This window comes from Hylobates moloch, unplaced genomic scaffold (assembly GCF_009828535.3).
Source record: "Hylobates moloch isolate HMO894 unplaced genomic scaffold, HMol_V3 SCAFFOLD_342, whole genome shotgun sequence".
Classification (NCBI taxonomy): Eukaryota; Metazoa; Chordata; class Mammalia; order Primates; family Hylobatidae; genus Hylobates; species Hylobates moloch.
This window is the reverse complement of record NW_026652617.1, coordinates 1-20,464: the sequence shown is the minus strand read 5'-3', so window position 1 is coordinate 20,464 and position 20,464 is coordinate 1. Positions and strand designations below refer to the sequence as shown.

Below are 20,464 nucleotides of genomic sequence, written 5' to 3'. Positions count from 1 at the left end.
AGACTCACTTGCTGAATTCCTAACCCTCAGTTTCTCACAGTGTGACTGTATTTGGAGGTAGGGGCTTTAAAGAGGTGATTAAAATGAAGACATTAGGGTGGGTCCTATTCCAATATGACTGATGTCCTTATAAGAAGAGTAGATTTAGGACACAGACAAAAGGAAGGCCACAGAAGACAGAGTGAGATATGACCATCTGCAACCAAGGAGAGAGGCCTCAGAAGAAACCAACCCTGCTGACATCTTGGCCTCCAACTTCTAGCCTCTAGAACCGTGAGAAAATAAATGTCTGCTGCTTGAGCCATCTGGTCTGTGCTACTTTGTTATAGCATCCCTAGAAAACTGATATACTCAGTTTGACAAATGCATCCCAAGTCATTAGTAACCAATGGGCATACTTTGTGTAGCCACAAGAAAAGGTTAACTAAGGGCCAGGCTCATGTAAAAAGAAAGCAAGGATTTATAAATAAATGCCTATGTCATTTATTTATTCAACAAGCATTGCTGAAAATCTAAGACATTCCAGGCACTGTGAATGCCAAAATGAGTGGAATCCCAAACCCAGGGAACTCACAATGGACATTTTAAGAAGCCCAGAAAATCCCCTCGACTCAAGCTATCTGCCTCCCCCACAACCTTGAGGCTGGGGCCCAGGTCCTTCCCTTTTGTGGAAGTACTACCTTCCTCAGGCCTCCACTTCAGAGAGCAAACACCCAGGACAGCGAGCCCATCAAGCTCCATCCTCAGCTTCCATGCATTCCTCAGTTTACGCGATTGACACACTTGAGAGGGAAAGTCCAGGCAAAACTCGAGGGGGATATGATGGGGGGAAAATAGTTTTCTTTTAAAAAAAAAACATGGGGAGGAGGATGGACAGGAAAAGTGGCAGGAACCAGGGAGACTAAAGTTCTTAAAATAATATTCAAGGATTACAAACCACACTGACACCCGGAATCTACCTGAGACAGACTCACATCAGACATCAATCACATGGCTTCTGATTCTTAGTCTGCCTTTTTTTGGATGTGACTGAGTGGACTTCGCTTCTGCAGCTCCAGCAGGTACAGATGGCTGCATCACACTGGCTTCAAATGCATAAGTTAACAGCAAACTAATGGTTTTCTTCCAGCTAGCCTATAATTACACGTGTACACATTTATCCGCCTGGGCAAAATTTACAACTGGCTGGTTTCCCTTCAACACCACAGGATGAGACTAAAGGGAGGTGAGTAAGAGTCCAGCCACGGTGAATCTACAGCAAAAGGTAAGACTCAGGCAAAATATGCATGGCAAAAGACAGCCACGGTCACCAGGATGATGCCATTGACGTTCGCCACTGTCCTCCACAAAGGCTTCTCAGAGGTGTCCGTCATCTTCATCTTCATGGCTTTCTCCTCTTCCTCAGTCATCTTGGGTGCACCCTGCTGCTCCAGCCCACAAAAGAGGTCATAGGCTCTCCTAAAGATTCCTTTTTTCTTCTCAGGAACTTGTGTGTCTGGGCAAAGGCATAGAAGAATTATTGGACACAGAAGCAGGATGGACTAGAAAAGTTTTCAGGGGAGATGCCATACCATGAAGCATCTGCTATTCTGCAGAAATTACCCCAAAATGAGAAGTTTCCCCAAATTTCCCCCATATTTTCTTGTTTTAAGGAATGAAAACGGTAGAAAATGTTCCAACAAACTTAATCACAAAACGATCTTACTATCTACATCCTTAGGATCAGCTAGCCTAAGTTTTATCTCTATCAGGCCCAATGCAAATTCATTTTGATTTGGAACAGTCAGATCAAATAATAGTTTATAATAAAGGCACATTAATAATAGGCTGGGGAATTGTGCCATAGGAAGGAAAACTCAACTCTGAAACACAAAATCTCGTATCTGTTCACTACATCACCAGAAAGCAGTCTGGCTGGCATGATTCAGGAGTGCTTTGGTTACATCTGTCTGTTCTAAGGCTTCACAACAGACCCAGCCAGGTGATAAGAATTGGTCTGAACATCTCCTGATGCGGTGCAGCAATGAGCAGTACTTCCCGGGCTTAGGATCTAATGTCACATATCAACACTGCTTAATCAAACTGTCCACACCTGGCCCTGATGCTCAAATTGAATACCTACCAAGGGAACTGATTCCCTCCTCTGAGCCCAGGTGTGGCCCTGGAGGTAGACAAACCTGGTTTCAAACGCCCACTCTGCCACTCACTAGATAAGAGATCAAGCCCACTGTGTTTTCAGCACCACAGTCACAGACCCTGCAAAGCACTTTCCCATTTTTACAAGTCACTGAATTTTATCTTTATTTTTTAAGAGACAGAGTCTTGCTGTGTTGCCCAGGCTGGAGCTCAGTGGGGTAATCATAGCTCACTGCAGCCGTGAACTCCTGGGCTCAAATGATCCCTCCCCACCTCGGTCTCCTTAGTAGCTAAGCTGGGACTACAGGTGCGTGCCACCATGTCCAGTTAAATTTTTTTTTTGTAGAGTATCTCAGTATGTTGCCCCGGCTGGTCTTGAATTCCTGGACTCGAGCAATCCTCCCACCTCGGCCTCCCAAAATGTTGGGATTACAGATGTAGGTCACCATGGCCAGCATCACAGAATTTTAGCTTTAAAACATCACAGAATTTTAGAACTGGAAAGAATCTCAGTGACCAAGTTCACACATGAGTCAGAATTGGGACCAAAACCTGGCTTTATGGTCTTGTTAATTCACCTCCCTTATCTTCAGGTATCAGAAGAATGGGATAAATAATACCTTCTTTATTGTACTAATGAAGAATTTAATGATTTAATGACAGAGCTTCTAGCTCTTATTGGGGTAGAGCCTCTACCACAGTGAGACCTTTTGACACTCGAAATACTCCTAATCCATGTCCCTTGACACAGTAGATGTCAAAAAGTGTAGGTCTCTTTCCATTCTGTCTTTTGTCTCACACACTCACACCTCTCCCCTTTGACTCACTCCACCAAAATAGCAGAGTGGGGAAGGAGTAATAAGCTAGGATCACTGACGACCTCAAGTGAGAAATACATGGTTTTCTGGGTCAATAAAAAGTTGAATGGGCAGCCGGGCACAGTAGCTCATGCCTGTAATCCCAACACTTTGGGAGGCCAAGGTGGGCAGATCACGAGGTCAGGAGATCGAGACTATCCTGGCTAACATGGTGAAACTCCGTCTCTACTAAAAATACAAAAAAATTAGCAGGGCATGGTGGCGGGCGCCTGTAGTCCCAGCTACTCGGGAGGCTGAGGCAGGAGAATGGCATGAACCCGGGAGGCGGAGCTTGCAGTGAGCTGATATTGTGCCACTGTACTCCAGCCTGGGTGACAGAGTGAGACTCTGTCTCAAAAAAAAAAAAAAAATTGAATGGCCTTAGGAAATTCTCTGGGTCACATTTTCCTGTTCTGGAAAGGAAGGAAAATTGGAAGAATTGTACTTGCATTATCTGCCTTAAGAGGATGATGCATTGCTGAAATGAATCACTAAAGTGTTTATAATTAAAACATGTTATGATCATATCATTATCGATGGTGGTGGTGGTGGTGAGGATGATGATACTGGGACAATGATGCATCTGCAAAGCTTCCTTGTGTTACTGTTTCTCAGAGAATGGTGAATGTGACATTCATGGTCTGTAAAATCCCTCAAGATAGCTTAGTTTATTGTGCTTTAATAGGGTAGGATGTTCAGTCTGATTTCACCCTAAGTTCATGAAGACACAACAGAATTTGAGTGCTGCCATGAACCTCAGAGGTCACCAAGTCAAATCTCTAGCCAGTAAGGAAGTTCCCTCTACAGAATCCTTGACAGATGTACACATACTGCTCATCCCTGTCCAGACCAACTCAATTAGAAAACTCTTCCTTCAAAGCAATCATGATGGTGGTAAATATAGCCAATTCTTACAGCAGAGCATAAGAGGCATGGGTTTTCATTTAGAATACTTTTATGTGACGAATCTGAGCTTTAGAACAATGGAATCACTTCCCCAGAGTATTAGGAAGAGAATTGATGATTAAATCTCAGTTCTTCCTGATTCCAAATCTCACAGTCTATCTCTGCACTATCTTACCTCCTTACTCTGAGTTAAAATTGGATGAATTCTTTTCACCCACCAGTGTTAAGTCTGCCTTCTGGCATAAAAATAATCTCTTCTTCCACAATAAGACTTTTGACACTCAAAATACTCCTAATCCATGTCGCTTTAAAATCTATGATATTCTCACACAGTGTGGAGACATTTTTGGAGGTAGGAGAAGTAGAGGGCCTGTTCCTGCCTGCCTGCCCGCCCCAGGGAAGCAGGAAGGGGCTGCTTTCAGCACCATGGCCAGCTGCTGTGGCTCCAGGCTCCCTCCAGTATCTGCAGTCACAAGTTTTAGAATTGAAAGGTCCTCGAAGATCAAGAGCAGATTGTAACAAAGCTGAGACCTTAGGCACAGCCTCTCCCTCCCTAAGCCTCAATTTACATGTCTATAAAATGAGGTGATAAGACCAAATGATCTCTAGGGCTCTTTCCCCAGTTAGGATTCTGTGATGTTCCTGATGGCCAGATTGAGAATTTGTTCTGAGCTACACCTGTGCTCTCCTTCAGATGGAGTGATATGAGGCCTCCAGCCCAGCACCAGGTAAAGCACATATGACCTTGAGCCCCCATAGCTCTGCACACCACACACTTCCACAACCATCCTCCACGTGTGCACATTTCCCACATAGAGAGGAACAGTTGCAATACTGAAGTAGAAGAAAGTACTAACTTACAGGATAAGTCTCTGGGCACTGACTAAGCGTTATTTCATTGGTCTTCCAGAGAAATTTGATTTTCTACATTTGATATTGTAAGCCAGTATGACATAAGATCCCAAGGGCTTCTATCCCCTCATCTTGATGTCACTAGAACTGACCATAGCTTTGGTTCCATCTGCCCTGAGTTCACAGGCTATGTCAGAAGAGCTCCAACTCTTCTCTTATCCCTGGCCATTCCTCAAATCAAGGCAGGGTGGCAAATTCATCAGCCACACTTACTCACTGAGCGCTGTCAAATATGAGGGGTGAAAATCCAATCAAAAATGGTCAAAAGATTTGAATAGATATTTCTCAAAATATGATATATAAGTGGCAAATAGGCACATAAAAAGGTGCTCAACATCATCAGTCATAGAAATGCAAATCACATCTACAATGATATATCATCTCATCACAGTTAAAATGGCTTATATCCAAACGACAGGCAATAACAAATGCTGGTGAGGATGTACACTGTTGGTGGGAATGAAGGTTAGTATGACCAGTATGGAGAACAGTTTGGAGGTTCCTCAAAAAACTAAAAAGACAGCTACCATATGATTCAGCAATCCTACTGCTGGGTATATGCCCAAAAGAAAGGAAATTAGTATATTGAAGAGATATCTGCACTCCCATGTTTGTTGCTGCACTGTTTACAATGGCTAAGATTTGGAAGCAACCTAAGTGTCCATCAACAGATAAATGGATAAAGAAAATGGGTACATATACATAATGGAGTACTATTCAGCCATAAAGAAAGAATGAGACCCTGTCATTTGCAACAACATAGATGGAACTGGAGATCATTATGTTAAGTGAAATAAGCCAGTCACGGTAAGACAAACATCTCATGTTCTCACTTATTTGTGAGATCTAAAAATCAAAACAATTGAACTCATGGACATAGAAAGTAGAAAGATGGTTACCAGAGGCTGGGAAGGGTAGTGGGGGTCTGGGGATGGGGTAGGGATGGTTAATGAGTACAATAAAAAAATAGAAAGAATGACTAACCTACTATTTGATAGCACAACAGGGTGACTATAGTCAATGAAAACTTAATTGTACATTTTAAAATTAAGAGTGCAAGGCTGGGTGTGGTGGCTTATGCCTGTAATCCCAGTACTGCGGGAGGCCAAGGCGGGCAGATCACCTAAGGCCAGGAGTTTGAGACCAGGCTGACCAACATGGAGAAACCCCATCTCTACTAAAAACATACAAAATTAGCCGGGGCTTGGTGGTGCATGCCTGTATTCCCAGCTACTCAGGAGGCTGAGGCAGGAGAATCGCTTGAACCCAGGAGGTGGACATTGCAGTGAGCCGAGATTGCGCCATTGCACTCCAGCCTAGGCAACAAGACTGAAACTCGGTCTCAAAAAAAAAAAAAATTAAGAGTGCAACTGGATTGTTTGCAACTCAAAGGATAAATGCTTGAGGGGGTGGATACCCTATTCTCCATGATGTGCTTGCTTGCAGGCATGATTGCATGCCTGCATCAGAACATCTCATGTACCTCATAAATATATACACCTACTATGTACTCACAAAAATTTTTTAAATATGAGAGGTGAGGGAGCTTGAATGATTCTATACCCTTTCCTCCCCTTAAACTCACAGTTAACTTCCCCAAACCCACTTATCCATCTCATCCCCACCCTGCTCCTCACTGCCCTGGAGGGGAGACATCTGAGCTCTGATAAAATTATTTAGGGAAGAGCTTCAGTAAAGTTGTCTTGTTGTAGGAGTAACTTTTATGGTTTAGCATCTGCTCTGGTCCATAAATCACCTATTTCAATGGTCTCCTTAGGGCCTTCTTGGATGTTCTCCTCTTCCGCATCCAGGTCAATACGCTCCTCTTTGCTGTTGCGCAGGCTCCAACACAGACGGTAGAGCTGCAGAGAAGGCAGAACAGGTCAACAGAAAGATCCAAATAGCATCTTGGGACAAGAAGTTGTGGGGGGAGCAAAGAGATATGCATCAAGGAAGGGAAGGGAATGTGGCATCTCAGTACCAAGAAGAACATACACAACGATTCTCACACACAACATTATCTCTAAAAACATTGGTAACTTAGATGAAAGTAATATACATGTATATACTAGCCTCTATGATACATGCATATTCAGAGCCAAAAGACTGCCTCATATGGAAATGTTCGTTGAATGAACTCTTTTACGTGTGTGTGTGATAAATAATTTGTTCCTTTTAGCACTGGCAGTAGGAAGCAACAAGATAGCCATTTGTCCAGGTTAGAAGTGCAAGTTCAGATTTTTGCACTATGTCACATTATGTGGATAAGAATCTAGAATCATGAGCCATAATAGAATATGGTAGAGCTGAAGGCACAGTTTCTATTGACATAGTCAAGAGCATGAACCAAAAACTTGATCTAGAGCATGAACTCGGTCTAGGGCATGAACTAGAAATGTGTTTGGGTTGTGATACTTTCAAAGACTTGAGACATGAGGAAGCAGTTGATACAACACAAAGAAAGCCTGTGACAGGTCCAGCCAATAGATGTGATTCAGTTCTGCTGCTATAAAAGCAGTCTTTGTTTGACACTAGGTTTGTCACAGCTCTTAAAAATTTGGCAATGAAGTTGAAGGTCTCTTAGGGATTCCATAGTTCCTTGTATGTGCATGCATGAGTAAAGTAAAGGATTAACAAAATCCTTCTGTTTCTCTAGGAATAAATATGACTTTGGGTTAACTTTCTGGCTCTGTTCCCTTGGAAACCTGGAAATCTGTGTTGGGTTACCATACTAATAAAAATGGCTCATAATTGGTCATCTTTATCTAAATTGGGAGAGCTATGAATGAATTCTAAACCAATGGGGGCATCTAGAGTTAAAGAAGAGTAATTGCAACTTTTGAAGTCTTGAATCAATTAGACTTTGATATTGTTAGAAATGTTTTACATCCTATGGTCAATTTTTGGTGGACTAATTTGGAAAAAAAATCAAGAGGCAAACTATATTTTGGGTTTCCCTGAGTAGACTGATTTTTGTAACCAGCTATGTGCTTTGCTGGGACCTTTGAAAGCTTTGACCATGGGACTGTCAAAAGAAATACCAGTTTCTATTTGGAACATAGGCTTCTAAGCCAGGTAGCCCTGTACCACCCATGTGATCTTGTGCATCTGAGCTGTCACTTGGGGAGCAGGTTTCAGAGAATAAGCCCTGGAATAAAGGGTGGACAACTGTGAGGACTCTGACTAAAGACATGGGCTTGATATCAGCCTGCTGGCACACCATGTTTCCTGGCATGTATCCTTCCACATGAAACCAATGGCAAGTCATGTGAATGTGAATGTAAGATGTATAATTTTGCTGAGGCTGACCAAGAATGTTGTGGCATGTCAACATCACTAATGATCAGAGAAATGCAAATCAAACTATAATGAGATATCATCTCACCCCATTTAAAATGGCTTTTATCAAAAAGGCAATAATTAATGCTGGTGAGGATGGGGAGAAAGAGGAACCCTCAAACACTGTTGGTGAGAATGTAAATTAGCACAGACACAATGAAGAACACTATGGAAGTTCCTCAAAAAACTAAAAATAGAGCCACCATATGATCCAGCAGTTCTACTACTGGATATATATCCAAAAGAAAGTAAGCCAGTATATCAAAGAGATACCTGTACTCCTGTATTTACTGCAGCACTATTCACAATAGCCAAGATATGGAATCAATCTACGTGTCCATTGACAAACGAATGGATAAAGAAAATATTGTACAAATATACAGTAGAGTATTATTCCACCATAAAAAGAATGAGATCCTGTATTTGCAACAACATGGATGGAACTGGAGGCCATCATGTTAAGTAAAATAAGCCAGACATAGAAAGACAAATTTCTCATGTTCTCACCATATATAGGAGCTAAAAGTTTTAAAAACCAAACTCATGGAGATAGAGAGTAGATTGATGGTTCCCAGAGGCCAGGAAGGGTAGCAGGGAATGGAGGACAGAATGGAGATGGTTAATGGGTGCAAAAATACAATTAGAATGAATTAAGATCTAGTAGTTGGTAGCACAATAGGGTAGCTATACTTAATTTATTATATACATATAATTTAAAGACAGAGTCTCACTATGTTGTCAGGGTGGTCCCAAACTCCTGGACTCAGGCGATCCTCCCACCTTGGCCTCCCAAAGTGCTGGGATTATAGGCATGAGCCACCAAAATCTGTATTTTAAAATAACTAAGAGTGGAATTGGAATGTTCCTAACACAAAGAAATAATAAATGCTTGAGGCAATGGACACCCTAATTACCCTGATTTGATCATTTTATATTGTATACCTGTATCAAAACATTACATGTACCCCATAATTATATACAACTATTATGTACCCATAATAATGAAAAATTTTAAAAAAATTAAAGAACATTGCAGTGTGAACATGAAACAAGGACAGATCCCCTAAATAGATACTCACATGCACATCCGGAATGGGTTTGGTGAGGAGGGAGATGAACACGATGGTGATGACAGAAATGGCGAAGAGGATAATGGCAAAGTACAAGTAGTGAACCCCACAGATAATCGTGGGACAGTTGCTAGGCTCCATGCAGCTCCCGGTTCCATAAGCAAACTCAGTAATCATACGTGAAATCCCAATCAGAAATCCTAGGATCAGTCCCCAAAAGGCTCCCTGTGAAAGAAAACCCTGGGTTAACTCATGCTGAACACACAAAACAGATGGCCTTTCTAACATTCTTTGGAGAGGCATAGGCAGAGGCAAAGGAACAGAGGTAGGAGAAGTGGTAGCTTTAGGCTGTCTGAACCCAGAACACTGAAGTTCAGAATATGGCTAGGAGTGCTGTGCACTTAGACAGACACACTCAGTGTGTCTGTCTATCATGTTTCAGCAACATGATTTCACCTCGATCATTAAACAAGGAGCCATAATATAATGTGGTAAAGTGTCTAATAACTGGACTAGAATGTCAACCTACAGGCTTGATTCCAAAAATTCCCTTTAACTTGAAAAATAATTTGAGCCTCTCCACCTGCAGCTACTGTCAACACCAATCTCCAGATTTAGGCATATTCAGATGAAAAGTAATTACGTGTGAGGTAACTTGTATTTCACAAAGACATGGGAAAAGAAATTGGGTCTTTGGAAGATGAAGGAGAAAGAAACTTTTCCATCAAAATATAAATAACACTTACTTTTTTAGCCCTCTTTGTAGTTTATTTTATGAACTATTTTTAGTTTGAGAACATAAAATTATACTGTGTTTTTACATTAAATTTTGGGTCTGCATACTAGAATATGGAAGACTTTAAGAGACCAGAAACATGAGGGGATGATTTTTCAGGGTTTTTTTTTACTCCTTCCTTCCTTCCCTCCTTCCTTTTTTCCTTTCTATCTTTCCCTTAGGTAAGTCCTCACCTAAAGGACTAGGTTTGAGTCTGGCAGGTCAGTGACAAAATAGAATGTGCTCTTAGAAGGTGGCCCAAAAGAGCTTTCACAGTTTTATCAGGTGCTGGTCAGCCCCTTTGCCAGCCATTGGCATCCCTACACTTTCTATTCCAAATTATCAGCTATCCCCCACACATGGCATGGCGTGTGTTTTTGTCTCCAGGTCTTTGTACAGCTCATTCTGTCTGGGAGAATACAGGCTCTTCTCTTCCTAGTAACTTCATTCTAGCTTAAATAGAACAAGCTACACAGGATGGATGCACCCTTTCTTGCTGTGGCCACAGCACTGTGGACACAGATCCAGGCCAGCACCAACCACACTGCCATGGAATCACAATAGTTCTCTGTCTCCCAATCTGAACCGGGGGGTTGCCCAGGGAAGGAAGCAGGTTTCATTCACTTTGTGTTGCTAGTGCCTCACCCTATGCTGGCATCTGGAAGTGACTTCTAGATGAAGAAATAAATAAGGAAAAAGAAAAAATATGTTCCCTATTCATCCCCCATACACTATTTCACTCAAAAAAATTATTTCTTAGCTGGGCACGGGGTGTGCCTGTAGTCCTCGCTACTTTGGAGGCTGAGGCAGAAGAATCACTTGAGTTCGGGAGTTTGAGACTAGCCTTGGCAACATAGTGAGATTCCTGTCTCCAAAAACATCAATAAATTTGCCATGAAATAATTTTTTTAAAAATTCAAATTTTTTAATAATAAAAACTCAACAAATTAGGTACAGAAGTAACAAACTTCAAAAACAATAAAGATTATAAGCTATATATGACAAACTCACAGCTGACATCATACTGAACGGGGAAAAATTGAAAGCCTTTCCTGTACGATCTGGAAAAAGAAAAGGATACCCTTTCACCACTTTTATTCAACATAGTACTGGAAGTCCTAGACAGAGCAATTAGGCAAGAGAGAAAGGGCATCCAAATTGGAAAAGAAGAAGTCAAATTGGCCTCATTTACATATGATATGATCTCATATTTAGAAAAACCTAAAGATTCCACCAAAGGGATCACTGTTAATGAAACCCTGACTACCTTTCCAGCCACATCTTCCATCTTTCACATTCACAAACTCTCCTTGAGCCAGGTGAGATTCCATACAAGTCCTTCACCCTCACTCCTATCCCACTTCTGCCTGAAAGGTCTGGACAGTACTGTTCTCTGACTTGAATGCCATGTCTTCCCTCTCCAACTTCAAATTCTTCCAGCTCCAGCTGGTCCAAGGAGCCTTCCCTGACAGTTTCAGTCCCTGCTAATAAAGCCTTTCCTAAATCCCTTCCTGCTAATATCATGTGCTGTATTGTATCCCTTACTTCTTACGCACTTTGTTTTATGTATAAATTGCTTGCGCACCAGGACTTTGTCTTCACTGGGCCCTGAGAGGTGCTGGCTGGAAAGCCGAGTTCACAGTAGAGCACTTGGAGGTACCTCGTGCTAGGACTTTCTCTTGCTCACCTAGAGGCTACAGAATTCCTAGGGAGTGCCATGCAGTCAGGTCAAAATCACCAAGATTAGATAGAAAATCTAATCTTGGCTTGTAATCCTAGTACTTTGGGAGGCCGAGGTGGGAGGATCACTTGAGCTCAGAAGTTCAAGACCAGCCTGGGCAACATAGTGAGTCCTCACCTCTATTAAAAAAAAAATTAAAAAAAAATTTTAAGAAAATCTAATCTTGGACAGAGGAGACAGAGAGAATGTGGACCCCCCATACCAACTCCCGAGGAGCTCACTCCAACAGAGAGCCCCATGGTCCCTGGAGGCTTTCCCTACAAACCCTCAGCAGCACATCTGTGTCTGCTCAAGATCTCTGGGAAATAGAATCCCTCCCACAGAGAATATGCAAACCCACATGGAAACTTCTATGCCAGAATGACTTTTCTGGACATGCCCAGATGATACCTACTGGCTCATTGACTCTCTTCCAGAAAATAGCAAGCAGGAAGACAGCTGCAATGGGTGGTCCCAAGTAACTGGTGATGGACTGGATGTAATCGAAGAGTTGCCCACTTTGTGCTGACTGCACAATGGGCACCCAGGCGATGCTGATGCCAATCAACACCAGGATAAACAACCTGAAATTAAAGCCCCCACAACAAAGTGTCAATAAGTAGCTCTACATGAGTATATATACATATATATATATATATATATATTTTTTTTTTTTTTTTTTTTTTTTGAGACAGAGTCTCGCTCTGTAACCCAGGCTGGAGTGCAGTGGTGCATCTCCGCTCACTGCAAGCTCTGCCTCCCAGATTCACGGCATTCTCCTGCCTCAGGCTCCTGAGTAGCTGGGACTACAGGCGCCCACCACCACGCCTGGCTAATTTTTTGTATTTTTTTAGTAGAGACAGTTTCACCGTGTTAGCCAGGATGGTCTCAATCTCCTGACCTCATGATCCACCCGCCTCGGCCTCCCAAAGTGCTGGGATTACAGGCGTGAGCCACCGCGCCCGGCCCTCTACATGAGTATATATTGCTATGTATTATACATATGCATACATACATATACACACTACCACCACCACCACCACTACCAGCAGCAAATATGACCACAGCAAGAAAAAATAGTTAAAAAAATGTATGCTTGAAGCTTTTTTTTGCCTATAGGAAAGTCATTCATGCCTATGAATTAGTGAAACACACTTGACTTTCAATAGTAGCCTAGGCCCACTCGCCACCATAAGAGAATCTCATTTTGAGAGGCAATAGAGTATGGGAACAAGGTATGAATTTTGGAGCCTGATAGTCCTGGATTCAAATTCTTATTATTTCTGTGTGACATAGGAGACATTTCTTAACCTGAGTCTCAAGTTCTTCATCTGTAAACTGGGAATAGGACTGACCTTGCAAGGTGGGAATAAGAATTAGTGACAGTAGTAGTGATACAAACACACTCATGCACTGAGAGAATATTCTGTGGGAGTCACATGACATACACACCAGTGACCTCAATACAAGACCATATATGATCATGTGTACAATACAAACTAAGATCTATAGCAGTATACTTGAGCAAGAATATTCATGTGTTTTTACAAACATATTTTTTCATTCTTTTGTGTAAATATCAAGGAGTGATACTGCTGGATTATAGGGTAGATGGGCATCCAACTTTATGAGAAACTGCCTGACTGATTTTCAAAGTGCCTGTACTGTTTTGCATTGCTAGCAGCCATGTATAAGAATTCTGTTTGACCCACACTCTCACCAACATTTGATATCAACCTTTTAAATTTTAGTCACTTTAGTGTGTATGGTTTCGATCTCCACTTCCCTGATGCCTAGTGATAGCATTGAACACTTTTTAAATGTGCTTTGTTATTCTTTTGGCTGTTTCTTAATTTGGTTGTTTTATTATTGAGCTGCTTACATATTCTGGATATAAATCCTTTGTTAGATATATGTTTAACAAATATTTTCTCCCTTTTCATTTGATTAATGGTGTCTTTGATAAACAGAAGTTTTAAATTCTGATAAAAAAAGAATTAGTGATAGTAAAACTAATCTAAATGATAGTTAACTAAGTGAGAGTAAAACCTTGCAAATAGCAGGCACTTAATAAATAGTAAAAACTATTATTATTGTTTTATTCTTCTCCCCCTTCTTCCCTTTTGTCTTCTTCTTCATAATAATGAAGTTATTAATAAAAACACTAGGCAAGATGATTTTATAAAGGTATGATCTAGATAGGAAGAAACACTACCAGGTATTTCCACCTCTCCTCCTGCTGAGTTTCACTTCAAGTCCTGAAAAGACTGGAGATGTCCTTGCAAGCTCTTCTTACTTGTGTTCTTGATTGAATTAGAAAGATGACTGTGATTCCCTTTCTCACTTACTTGCAACTTAAATTGACCTCCACAAAGCAATGTTTTCACTCACACATTTCTCCCTCTGAAATGCCTTTCCACTGTCCCCCTTTTCCATATCCCACCCACCATTATGGACTTAGCTCAGGTTCTCCCTTCCCCAGGAGCCTTTCCCAGCCACTCATGCCATACTCATCACGCCCTTATCTGAGCCCCTGGTTGATCTTACAGTCCCCACAGCAGAGTTTGGAATGGTTTCACATCACTGTGAGCTCATCCAGGACTGGGACAAGCCCCAGGGCAGTAGTTACAGGATACACAAAAATGTGAGCCCCAACATAGTCTCAGGGCCATGGGATTCATCCCTACACAAGGCAACAAAACATTTTCTGTAGCATATTGCATTTGAACCACCTAAATAACTGGAGAAGTCAGTAAGTGCCTTTCTAAGGAAAAATCAATGAAGGTAACAGTGCTACTTTCTATGGCTCAGAGTAAAGATCCTCTGGCACAGTCAGATCTCCTTTGGGTGCCAGGTATCTTGTCAACTGAAAGTGGCCCACCATGTTTGCTTTGCTTCCTTCATTCCAATCTTGAAAATGAGACCTATGAGGTAGCAGCCTATACCCCTCCTGCACTCACTGGGAAACTCCCTTGACTGACATCCCAGGGACTTGGTCCACCTGCCCTAAGGAGGTTGACCTGCATTAGCCCCATAGAAAAACAAGCAAGACTCCTGTTGATCCTCTGTCCAGAGCATCTGCCCCATGGATAATCATGATAATGAGCACACCTGACTCAGGTGTTGATACTTTAATGCTTTCAGGACCCTATTGCATTTATCAGCCCATTTGACAACAAGAAATGTGTGCAGCACTTGGTGTTTTAGACTGACTTTACAGAGTATATTCACAAGCACAATTGAACCTTCACAATCGTTCTGCAAAATGTTGCATCAAGGGGTCAAGGTATCAGAGGCATGTGGGCCTCAAAGACGGCCAGTGTGGAGAGCTGCAGTGTGAGGGGCTGAGGAGGACAGTGTGGGGCAGTATAAAGAGCCTTGGACAAGGGGTCAGTTGGCTGCAGATTCCAGTCATGTCTCTGCCACTGTCCGGACTGTTTGGATTTAGGCAGGATGAGCCTCAATCCAAATGACAGCCTGAGGGGTAAATTAGGTGTCTCTTATGTCCCTTCTAACTCCAGAGGGGCATTGTTCAGTGATCTCCAATTTAAAGTTAAACACCACTGGAGGATCTAGAAAAAATGGCAGATAGGAGGCAGGACTAAATTGTAGCTCCCACTCAGATGGACAGAGCATCATGCAGAGACTAGCATCATGAACTTTTGCTCCAAGAACTACTGCAAGAATATACCAGGAAAGCCAAGAGGATCCACAGACCCTCTGAAGGAAGCAGATTGCTCCTGCAGGACCCAGGAGACAGCCAAAATACTGTGAGAGCCCAAACTGTGAATGTGGGAAAGGGGGATCATCCGCCCCCAAACACAGACCCTCACTGGGGAACCTTAAGGTCCAGATCACGGGAGAAGTATTTCAACAAATAGCATGATGAATGGAATAGTACCTCACATCTCAATACTAACATTGAATATAAATGGCCTAAATGCTCCACTTAAAAGATATGGAATTGCAGAATGAATAAGAATTTATCAATCAAGTATCTGCTGCCTTCAAGAAACTCACCTAACACATAAGGACTCACATAAACTTAAGGTAAAAGGGTGGAAAAAGACATCCCATGCAAATGGACACCATAAGTGAGCACGAGTAGCTCTTCTTATATTCTTTAAAGTTTCAAAAGAAACTTTAAAGCAACAGCAGTTAAAAAAGACAAAGAGGAACATTATATAATGATAAAAGGCCTTGTCCAAGGGGAAAATATCACAATCCTAAATATATATCCACCTAACACTGGACCTCCCAAATGTATAAAAGCATTACTACTAGGCCTAAGAAATAAGATAGAAAGCAACACAATAATAGTGGTAGACTTCAATGCTCCACTGACAGCACTAGACAGGTCATCAAGACAGAAAGTCAACAAAGGAATAATGGATTTAAACTATACCCTGGAACAAATGGACTTAACAGATATTTACAGAACATTCTACCCATCGACCACAGAATATACATTGTATTCATCAGTGCATGGAACATTCTTCAAGGTAGACCATATGATAGGCCACAAAACAAGTCTAAATAAATTTAAGAAAATTGAAATCATATCAAGTACTCTCTCAGATCACAGTGGAATAAAACTGGAAATCAACTTCAAAGGGAACCTTCAAAGCCATGCAAATACATGGAAATTAAATAACCTGCTCTTGAATGATCATTGGGTCAACAATGAAATCAAGACGGAAATTTTAAAATTTTTTGAACTGAATGATAATAGTGACACAACCTATCAAAACCTCTGGGATACAGCAAAGGGGTGCTAAGAGGAAAGTTCATAGCCCTAAATGCCTACATCAAAAAGTCTGAAAGAGCACAATAGACAATCTAAGGTCACACCTCAAGGAACTAGAGGAACAAGAACAAACCAAACCCAAGCCCAGCAGAAGAAAGGAAATAACCGGCCGGGCGCGGTGGCTCACACCTGTAATCGCAGCACTTTGGGAGGCCGAGACGGGCAGATCACGAGGTCAGGAGATCGAGACCATCCTGGCTAACACGGTGAAACCCCGTCTCTACTAAAAATACAAAAAAATTAGCCGGGCGCGGTGGCGGGCCCCTGTAGTCCCAGCTATGTGGAAGGCTGAGGCAGGAGAATGGCGTGAACCCCGAGGGGCGGAGCCTGCAGTGAGCCGAGATGGCGCCACTGCACTCCAGCCTGGGTGAAAGAGCAAGACTCCTTCTCAAAAAAAAAAAAAAAAAAGAAAGGAAATAACCAAGATCAGGGCAGAACTAAAAGAAAGTGAAACCAAAAAAAACATACAAAAGATAAATGAAACAAAAAGTTGGTTCTTTGAAAAGATAAATAAAATTGATAGACCATTAGCAAGATTAACCAATAAAAGATGAGAGAAAATCCAAATAAGCACAATTAGAAATGAAACAGAAGATATTACTACTGACACCACAGAAATATAAAAGATAATTCAAGGCTACTATGAACACCTTTATGTGCATAAACCAGAAAACCTAGAGGAAATGGATACATTCCTGGAGAGATACAACCCTCCTAGCTTAAATCAGGAAGAATTAGATACCCTGAACAGACCATTAGCAAGCAGCGAAGTTGAAATGGTAATTTAAAAATTACCAACCAAAAAACGTCCAGAACCAGACGGATTCACAGCTGAATTCTACCAGACATTCAAAGAAGAATTGGTACCGATCCTATTGACACTATTCCACAAGACAGAGAAAGAGGGAATCCTCCCTAAATCATTCTATGAAGCCAGTATCACCCTAATACCAAAACCAGGAAAGGACATCACAAAAAACAACAACTACAGACCAATATCCCTGATGAACATAGATGCAAAAATCCTTAACAAAATACTAGCTAACTGAATCTCACAATATATCAAAAAGATAATCCACCATGATCAAGTGGGTTTCATACCAGGGATGCAGGGACTGTTTAACATATGCAAGTCAATAAGTGTGACACATCACATGAACAGAATTAAAAACAAAAATCACATGATCATCTCAATAGACACAGAAAAAGCATTTGACAAAATCCAGCATCCCTTTATGATTAAAATCCTCAGCAAAATTGGCATAAAAGGGACATACCTCAATGTAATAAAAGCCATCTATGACAGACCCACAGCCAATATAACACCAAAAGGGGAAAAGTTGAAAGCATTCCCTCTGAGAACTGGAAAAAGACAAGGATGCCCACTCTCACCCACTTGTATTCAACATAGTACTGGAAGTCCTAGCCAGAGCAATCAGACAAAAGAAAGAAATGAACAGCATCCAAATCAGTAAAGGGGAGGTCAAACTGTCGCTGTTTGCTGATGATACAATCATATACTTAGAAAACCCTAAAGACTTCTCCAAAATGCTCGTAGAACTGATAAATGAATTCAGCAAAGTTTCAGGACACAAAATTAATGTACACAAATCAGTAGCCCTGCTATACATCAACAGTGACCAAGCTGACAATCAAATCAAGAACTCAACCGCTTTTACAATAGCTGCAAAAAAAAGAGAGAGAGAGAGAAGAGAAAGAAAAGAAAAGAAAAGAAAAGAAAGGAAAAAAGACTTAGGAATATACCTAACCAAGGAGGTGAAAAACCTCTACAAGGAAAACTACAAAACACTGCTGAAAGAAATCACAGATGACACAAACAAATGGAAACACATCCCATACTCATGGATGGGTAGAACCAATATTGTGAAAATGACCATACTGCCAAAAGCAATCTACAAATTCAATGCAATTCACATCAAAATACCACCATCATTCTTCACAGAACTAGGAAAAACAATACTCACATTCATATGGAACCAAAAAAAGAGCTCACGTAGCCAAAGCAAGACTAAGCAAAGACTTAGCAAGACTAAGCAAAAAGAACAAATCACATTACCTGATTTCAAACTATACTATAAGGCCAGAGCCACCAAAACAGCATGGTACTGATATAAAAATAGGCACAGAGACTAATGAAACAGAATAAGAGAATCCAGAAATAAACTCAAATACTTAGAGAATACTTAGAGCCAACTAATCTTTGACAAACCGAACAAAAATATAAAGTGGGGAAAGGACATCCTATTCAACAAATAATGCTGGGATAATTGGCAAGCCACATGCAGGTGAATAAAACTGGATACTCATCTCTCACCTTATACAAAAATCAACTGGAGATAATTCAAGGACTTAAATCTAAGACCTGAAACTATAAAAATTCTAGAAGAAAGCATCAGAAAAACCCTCCTAGGCATTGGCTTAGGCAAAGAGTTCACGACCAAGAACCCAAAGGCAAATGCAACAAAAACAAAGATAAATAGGTGGGACTTAACTAAAGAGCTTCTGCACAGCAAAAGGAACAGTCAGCAGAGTAAACAGGCAACCCACACAGTGGGAGAAAATCTTCACAATCTATACTTCCAACAAAGGATTAATATCCAGAATCTACAAAAAAATTTCAAACAAATTAGCAAGGAAAAAATAATCACCTTACTCCTTCAAGAATGACTGTAATTTAAAAATAAAAAAACAATAGATATTGGTGTGGATGTGGTGAAAAGAACACTTTTATACTGTTGGTGGGAATGTAAACTAATACAACCACTATGGAAAATAGTATGGACATTCCTTAAAGAACTAAAAGTAGAACTACCATTTGATCCAGCAATCCCACTACTGGGTATCTACCCAGAGGAAAAGAAGTCGTTATACAAAAAAGATGTTTGCACATGCAGGTTTATAGCAGCACAATTCATAATTGCAAAAATATGGAACCAGACCAAATGCCCACTAATCAACAAGTGGATAAAGAAATTATGGTGTATATATACATATGATGGAATACTACTCAGCCATAAAAAGGAACGAATTAATGGCATTCACAGCAACTGGATGAAACTGGAGACTATTATTTTAAGTGAAACAATTCAGGCATGGAAAACCAAACATCATATGTTCTCACTTATAAGTGGGAGCTAAGCTATGAGGTTGCAAAGGCATAAGAATGATACAGTGGACTTTGGGGACTCAGGGGAAACGGGTGCGAGGGGTGTGAGGGATAAAAGATTATAAATTGGGTTCAGTGTATAATGCTCGAGTGATGGGTGTACCAAAATCTCACAAATCACCACTGAAGAGCTTACTCATGTAACCAAACACCACCTATTTCCCACACATGAATGGAAATAAAAAATTTAAAGATAAAATAATAAGTAAATAAAGTTAAATGCCACCGAATGGCAAATATAACCAGCCACAGAAATTATTCCCATTCTACCCAGGCATCTGCCAACCTTCCCTAGCTTGAGGGGTAACACAGATGGAACCTCTCTGATCATTCAAGCTTTTGTGGTCTTGGGGGAAGTTGCATTTACCTTCCGGCAATCATGAGCTCTTTCTCAGATGCTCTCTTGCGGACCTTGGTGTAGATGTCCATGGTGAAGAGGGTGCTGGCGCTGTTGAAGATGGAGGTCAGGGAGCTCATGAGGGAGGCCAGCATGACTGACAGCATCAGGCCTCGCAGTCCTGGAAGAGAAGGATTTTTGAGTGGCACATAACAGCACCTTCAGCTTTTCTGTACTTGAAAAATATATGAGGACTCAGGATTTGTTTGCCTTCTGAAACCATGCCATGTTATCCAATTTCTCTCTCCAAAAAGACTAGAAGCTTTAAGAAGTCGTCCTATGGCTTTAAATTTATTAGCCCATTATAAGCCCACAGCAGCCACAAAGAGCCGGAGACACAACATACTTGGGGTGAATA

The 20,464-nt window shown here is 41.2% G+C and overlaps 1 protein-coding gene across 1 annotated transcript; it reads right to left on the bottom strand.

Moving 5' to 3' along the window:
- Positions 1-635: 635 nt before the first annotated feature.
- Positions 636-20,265, bottom strand: LOC116464258 (sodium/glucose cotransporter 1-like; the record flags this gene model as incomplete). The annotated part of the gene is made up of 5 exons (XM_032147556.2): positions 636-1,495; positions 6,568-6,673; positions 9,230-9,445; positions 12,131-12,299; positions 20,077-20,265. Coding segments are annotated over 5 exons (904 nt in total), but the record flags the coding sequence as incomplete, so codon positions are not given.
- Positions 20,266-20,464: the final 199 nt, after the last annotated feature.